Source organism: Urocampus carinirostris, chromosome 2 (assembly GCF_059441175.1).
Source record: "Urocampus carinirostris isolate Australia breed hairy pipefish chromosome 2, RoL_Ucar_1.0, whole genome shotgun sequence".
NCBI lineage: Eukaryota > Metazoa > Chordata > Actinopteri > Syngnathiformes > Syngnathidae > Urocampus > Urocampus carinirostris.
In genome coordinates this window covers 14,621,985-14,629,713 of record NC_142350.1, presented here as the reverse complement: position 1 = coordinate 14,629,713, position 7,729 = coordinate 14,621,985, and the positions used below count along the sequence as shown (strand labels likewise).

The 7,729-nt window shown below is 37.3% G+C and overlaps 1 protein-coding gene across 1 annotated transcript; it reads left to right on the top strand.

Moving 5' to 3' along the window:
* The first annotated feature begins 278 nt into the window (after positions 1 to 278).
* Positions 279 to 7,462, top strand: tmem196 (transmembrane protein 196). The gene is made up of 5 exons (XM_088327811.1): positions 279 to 540; positions 4,406 to 4,462; positions 7,003 to 7,138; positions 7,204 to 7,322; positions 7,391 to 7,462. The coding sequence occupies exons 1-5, from the start codon at positions 376 to 378 to the stop codon at positions 7,460 to 7,462; spliced, it is 549 nt and encodes a 182-aa protein (XP_088183937.1). The 5' UTR covers positions 279 to 375.
* The last annotated feature ends 267 nt before the right edge of the window (positions 7,463 to 7,729 follow it).

Genomic DNA, 7,729 nt, shown 5'->3' with positions numbered 1-7,729 from the left:
CTACATAAATAAACACGTTTGGAAAAAAATATGGTGTAAGATTTTTTGTGTATTTTGTAAGGGAAAATACGACAGTTTGTAAGGGCATGGAGCCCTGGAGCTTGACAGGTATGGGAAATCAACGTCTCAATTCGGTTCTTGCGCACGCACCGATAGTGCGCGCGTGCACGTGAGCTTGAGTTGCACACATCGTCTCCTTCTCTCTCATCCTCTGCCCGTGTGACCCCTAACTAATCAAGTTTTTGCCTTTTTTAAGACTAAAAGCAACTTTTTCTTATTTAGCGCGCCTATTCATATACTGTACCGATATAGTTCGGAGCTCTAGCGGGCGGACTTTCCTCCCATTTTCGGAAGACGGAGAGATGTTCCACGAGGATGTGCTCCAGCCGCAAGATCCTGTGGAGTCTTCTCCTCCTGTCGGTGCTGGAGGTGGCTTTGGGCGTGGCGAGCATCGTCCTCGGAGCCGTGGGCATCAGCTGGCTTCGGGGGGAGCACAAACCGCAGCAAGGGGACGCTTCACCGGTGTGGAGCGGACTTTGTGTACGTCACTTTATACTTTTACAACTATAGGGGGTGAATGAAAAAGTATGTATCAGTCTTTCTTGTTCTCGTATGTCATGTGTGCAAGGCAAAAAACAGATTGGAATCCATGTTTACTCTTTTTGAAGAAAGAAAACATATTTTTTCTTAGAATTAGATATTGAAAACAACGTAATGAACATTTTTTACAACAAAATTGAACTTGACACTTCGAAATAAACATGTAGTAAAACACTTTAAAGGGAAAAAATGAGAAAAAGGGGATACAGTGCTTGCATAGATAAGCAATATTAACAAGGCAGTGCTAATGTAACAGGAGAAAACTGTCCTTACAAAAATAAATTACAAAGTTCACACAAACAATTTTGATTGAAGTTCCCTTCACAGCAAGGGTCAGGAACGTATGGCTTGCGAGCCAGATATGGCTCAATTCATGAGTACATCTGACTTGGAGATCAAATGAGGCCCACAGTAATCATGTGTGTAATATTGCTAATTTTAGTTTGTGCGATGTGGAAGCAACACAAAGATATAAATGTTTGGTCCATATGATATAGGGCAACGTTTTAACTACAGTTTACACTCACTGTGTCACACCAACAGACCCAGTTTGGGCTATACGTGACAAGGGATTTTTTTATTATATGGGTCTATGATCGCTGTTGAGATACTTTATGATGAAAACCTACAGAACAAACTGTAAACACCCCAAAATGCCATCCAAGCACCCAGAGCAATCATATTGGGTGTGCAATAGGGGTGGGAAGAATTCTGCACACATAGCCCACTCCCCTAAATGCATCTGTATTTTCTGGTTTGCAGTATTTTGTGACTTTTTTACAAATGGACACTGCTCAAACCTGGTTTCACAACACTTGTTTAAGACGACATAAATTCTACTCAAAACGGGCCTCAACGATTTTAAGTAACTGCTGCAAAAGGACAAATGTTATGTGGTGTATGTGTTGGTATAGGGGACAGGCTCTGGACTTATTATTTCATAGATTTTTAAAATCATCAAAGCTCATAGTGAAATAAAATGTGCTGAAGAGTTAACTTTTGTCTGGAGAGTATTTTTTTTTATCTCAATATATGGTGTGGTTCTTAATTTTTTTTTTCAATATTTTGCTTTCCCAAACTCTTTTAGACCAAAAGTTTCCCGACTCCTTTAAATCTTTGAGTCATATTTGTGGAAATCACCCCGCCTCCTTTTAGTTTGTGGTTATGTGCAACAACATTTTCTCAGACATTATTTTAAAAAAATTATAAAATGCATTATTTTGCTAATCAAGAAACAAATGTTCTCCTTACCCAGAAGGTAAATTGATTTGACTTCTATAGTCAGTACTTTCTTGGAAGATTTCAAAAATATCCATTCCTCTAGTTTTGATCTTTATTTGCTTTCCCACTCCGATCACCACTTTATACAACCCAAAATGTTAAATCATCACGAAATGATTCGCAACAAATACATTTTCCCCTTTTACCTGGTCAAGTCAAGTCAAGTCATGTTTAGTTGTTTAGCCCTTAATCACAAGGAGTCTCAAAGGGCTGCACAGACCACAGATTATTGCAAACTACAGACTACTATTACACCATCCCCTGAACTAAAACCTACATGAGGACAAGGAAAAACTCAAAAACCTCAACATGAGGAAAATGAAGAAACCTTGAGAAGGGGCCGCACATGAGGTAATCCCCCTTCCAGGCTGACCAGGCTGCAATGGATGTTGCAACAACAAATAATACAGATATTGCCAACAAATTGATTTTTTTTACTTCTACTCAGCGCTTGTACACAAGATACAAAAAATATCTACCGGTATTCCTCTAGATTTGATCTCTGTTTGCTTTCCCAATTGGATCGCCCTTCAATACAATCAAAACACACTCAATTACCACCTAACGATTTGCATAATATACGTTTGTGCTTCAATGTCAGAGCAAAGGGGGGACTTATTTTAGAATAATTTATTCATTAATCTGCATTTTATTTTACACTTCATCACCCTCGCAATGGAATTTGGCAAGGATTTACAGGAAGGGGGAAGTCTAACTGACAGCGCCAAGAAGCTCCCTGCTGTGGATTGGCTAAGGAAGTGTAAAATGTCTCAGGGCGGGTCACTTTTGCTTATTATTCTTTTTAACACTCAAGCCGTGTTGAATCGATCAAAACGACTGCTTTCTGTTTAACTCGTTCATTACCAGCCCACTTAGGATAGCTGTTTGATGTCTAGCGTCATCTTAAAGTATTGGTATTGGGAAAATTCCAGGCTTGAATTTGAGGATTGGTTATGTTAAGAGAATGGAAGATTTTTAATTTTGTGATTGATTAAAAAAACAATATAAAATGTCTTTAATTAAAATTGTTTGCCAATGATTTACTGAAATAAAATTAACTTGTGGTATCAGTGCCTAGTATTGATAAATACTCCAGAGTTAACCCTTATTCAGTGTTTCGAGTGACCATTTCAAGGTTATAAAATGTCATAAATGATGTCTCAGGGGCCATAAAATCAAATTACAACTACAAGTAAGTGTCTATGGATGCATATAATATGTTGTATTAACCATATTGAGTGACATTCCTTTCTTTTCTGAGTTAGAAAAACAAAAAATTGACCCGCTCACAATAGTTAGTGGTGTGAATTCCTAACACCACATCGAGGTTAAATACTTCTATTGGGTTTGGCTGGGAGAACACAAATAGGCTTAAATATTTAGCACAGTAACATTTGTGTTTCATTTAAGGGCAAATTACAACCCATGATGCCGCTTTCTCGACCTTAAATTAAAAAAAAGCCTACTACAACAATCGACTGTGAGTATGTGCTGAGTCTAACACAAGTTGTAAAGTGTTTTTGAATTAAGATGAAATTATGCATAAGTAGTGTTGGTGTATTTTTGGGGTTACACCCTAGGAACACCTAAGTGTTCGCGAACTGTTTTGGAAAATAGATGATTTGTGGATAGTTGTAGTTTTCTGGGAAACTGGATTTCTCACTCGCATGATGTTTTAGTGGAGAGGCATCAAGCTTGCGGCCCGCGGGCCAGATCATGCCCTTCGACAGATTGAATACAGCCAGCGATAGAGAAAAACAAACTGCAGGTTTAGCTATATTTACCTGATGTTGCCAAAGCCAGGCGCCACTCACAAAGACACAGTGGCTGTATTTTTCTCCCCTCTCTTATTCTCTCTTTATTTCTCACTCTCCTTTTCTTCTTTCTTTCTCTCTTTCCTTTTTTTCTTCTCTTTTTCTTTCTTTTCCTTTTAATTGCTCTCTATCTCTCATGCTTTCTAACTACCTTTTTTCTCTCTTGTCGTTCGCTCTTTTTTCTCTCTTTCGATCATTTGTTCTTCTCCTTTTGTCTTTGTTTCTGATTCTCTTTCTTTTTCTTCTCACTTTTCTCTATTTCACTCACTTTTTCTCTTATCTTTCTCTCTCTTCTGTTTTTCTTTCTCTTTGTCTTTGTTTTGCTCTCCTTTTGTCTCTTTATTTCTTTCTTTCGTTCCTTTTTTCTTCCTCTCTGTATTTCTCTCTCACTCTCTCTCTCTCTCTCTGTCTCTCTCTTTTCTCTCTCTTTTCCTCTTTCTTTCTCTTTAATCCACTAGTCAGCCATCCTGAGTTTTTTTTAACCAAGTAACCGCCAAACTAAAAGAGTTTGAACCCTACTTTTAATGATTAAAAGCTTGTAGTAACATAGTAGTAACATGATAACTTGCTATTTTATAAAAGCATATCAAACTGGTATCCAAAAAAAAGAAGCACTCAGCTTCAAAAATGTCTGTGACCCTCGGCGTAAATGCTAAAAAGAAGTTCAACTCCCCCAACTCCCTTTTCACATTTATTCCTTTCTTTTTCAGTTTCTCCTGTGCGGGCTGTGCGGCGTGTTGTGTGCCCGGAAGAGAACCGGCCTTACCGTAAGCAAGGGGACCGATTGGTCCTACCTTCATTTCTCTTTGGACGGAGACTATTTTTGCTCCTGCAAACAGGAAGGACTCCAGCAGCTAACACGTGGGGAGTCTTGATTATTATTTCATGCTTTTTAACCCATTTGTGTCGCCCGATTCATCACCGGCTATAGCAAGCCCTCTTCATTTTCGATTTGGTATATTAGTGCTCTAGAGAAAAGCTGAGCCTGCAGACAAGTCACCTGTCCCCGTCTCGTCCTGTGTCTCTTTTAAGTCCTCGTCTTTCCTGGCCTCTCTCTCTGGGTGTCTGCTTAATGATGGATCAATGTCAGCGCGTTACAAAAAGAAACCTTTGCCTCACCCTCTCCACTTCTAGTCTGTCGTTTTCCTCCCATCGTCTATTTACTTGCCTTCACGGCAATGATTGGGTTATCTTAGTTGGAAATTGGAGAGGTGACGTCCTTTGCAATGTGGTTAAAGGCAGTGAAGGCACATCAGCTCAATCCAAGGAGACGGAAAATAATCTTGAGTAAATAAATCTGGTCAATGCAGAATAAAGGAATTGCATTAATTTCATTTTGTTATTAGATTAGCACCATTAAAGTAATAATTCCAGTTACCAATTGCGGGTAGGTACAAAAATGCATCTGCCCATATAAACTACAGCTGATACCATCATTATTATTATTATTATTATTATTATTGATGTGTTTTGATTTTTTTCAGAATTTCTAAAAATATTGTGTTTTCAGAATTTAAAACAAGTGAAGAATATGCCACTATTGACAGACTGTATTTAAAAATATATATTTTTTGAGATTTGTGTTTTGAGTTCCTAAAGTAATTAAAAATAACAATAAGTTCAGGTTCACAGACTCTGCTCAGACTTTCAGTCACGATCGTGGATACAGAAAAAAATTCTAATTTGAAAGAAATTTCTCTTTTTATGTATGGCATATCAAAATGGATATGTCAAATAAAAAATGTTCATTGGGGTGCCACATTTTTTCCCTTCCAGAACAAACATGAGTAGTTTTCCCCAAAGCAACTTTATACATCTTCCACAGTTTGTGCCCTAGGCAAACACCCAGCTTGACTGTGCAATTAAGAAATAAGAATTACAAATAAAAGCTCTATATTTTGGGGGGAAAGGCCATCAATATTTTTCACATATCTAAGTATCTGATATAGTACTGTGTATACTGGTATATCCATTACAGCAGGGGGCTCCAACCAATTTCAATCTGAGTATTACATTTTGTTTCTAATTAGCGTATAGGGCACCTAGCTTTATATACATTTCTAAAATAGCAAGACTAGTTGCTAAATAGCCAAAAAGGTAGCTTAAAAGTTAGCTAGAATAGTAAACAGGTAAAAAAAGGGATCTAAATAGACAGCTAAAAGAGTAAAAAGCAATCTAAATAGCCAGATAGACATCTAAAAACTAAGTGAGATAGCTATTAAAAAGGAGGATAAAATTCTGCATGACGATTAGCAAAAAAGTTTAAATGTTAGCTAGATAGCATGCAAATATGATAAAAAAAGCTGACTAAATAGCTTGCTATACAGATAAAAATTCAGGAAAATATCTAGCCACAAGCCGAAAAGGTAACTAGATGTCTAACTAAAAATAAATGTACATCTTTTTTGCTCATTTGCATTATAGAACCCATAAATTGGAGTTTAGTTTGTTGTATTTTTTTAAAACGACTCAATTGTTGAATACATTATTTTGTTTAACACACAAAAAAATTCTCATTCTACTCAATTAATTGCTTAAAATAATTATCAATACTTGAATACGTTTTTTGTTGATGAAGCCCCAGAACTAGAATTTATTCATTTATATATCAAAAATAACACATAATCATAGAATTACTATATTTTTACTATGTTATAACCAGGTTAATTATTTAAAAATAGGGTTTAACAGGCTCAGTCAAACAATAAAACATTTTTTTTGCTAGAAAATCACAATGACCCAGCACTGGTGACCTATTTTCGAAACAGGTCCGCATGCATGTTGGAGATCCCTGCATTTTAAGTACAATTGACAATTTAAGAATAGCGTGTCAGTATTTATTAATGTTTTTAATTTTATCGAACAGTGTTCGTTAGTGTTATTTTATCGCTTTTAAAATTGTTACTTTTTTTCACTAAACGGTTTACATTTGTAACACTATTTAGTGTTGGGGCAACACAGTTTAATGTAAAAAAAAGGTTAATTTTATTCTAAGACTGAATATTTTGCTGTGTACTGCAAGCAAGAATTGAGATATTTTTTACAAAACAAGTGTATCTTTCCCATCATTGTTGAGTTAAAAATGCTTACTAAACAAATAAATGCATTTTACTGTTAGTTTGTGATAGTAATTTCACCTTATTTAAATGCTCTACAAATAGAAAAATGTTACAAAACAAGTATATAAATAAATGCGTTTAACCTGGAGATATTTATATGTTGAAGACTATTAAATGTATGGTGCTCAATTGTTGATTGGATCAGATTATGTTGTCAGGATTTTTTCAAAACATTTATGTTTTATCAGATGATTTTGTTCTCTGCGTGCTGCATCTGCGGTCTGATCGCCGGCATCCTCAACTTCCAGTTCGTCCGGGCCCTGAGCAAGCGACCCGACTCTATGGATTCTATCCACCTGGCCGCCATGACCATGGCCTGTCTCGGTAAACCACATTGCAGCGTTCAAGAAGCACGCGATCCGACTTAAAGCTTCCTGTCCTGTCTGCAGGGATCTCCTCCTGTACGTTATCCACGTGGCTAACCTGTCGTCTCGCCAGTTCCGAGCAGCAGAGGATGTTCTTGGAGAGGGAGCATTCGTTGCATCACTCGCATGAGATGACAGAGAAGGTAGTGAAAAATAAGTCCCTTCTCTACCTTCCTTACTGAGTTTGCTGTCCGGTACGCGTTTTCATCAGGATGTCCTGGACAACTCCAGCAACGGTGTCCCTCAAATCTCCTACAGCGGACACACTGGTGCTTCACCATGATGACAACTCGGATCACTTACTATCAAAAGCTCCGTTGGCTTTATTTTGGACTGCATTTACTTTCATGTTAAGTCAAATGAAACGTATTTGTATAGTATAATCACAAAAAGTCTGTAAGGGCTGCACAGAAAACCACCACAACACCCCATGATTTGAAGTCCACATGATTGCAAGGAAAGAAAAAAAAATCTCAGTGTGAAGAAAATTAAGAAACGTTGAGAAGGGGTCACACATGAGGCAACCCCCCTTCCAGGAGGACTAGGCCAC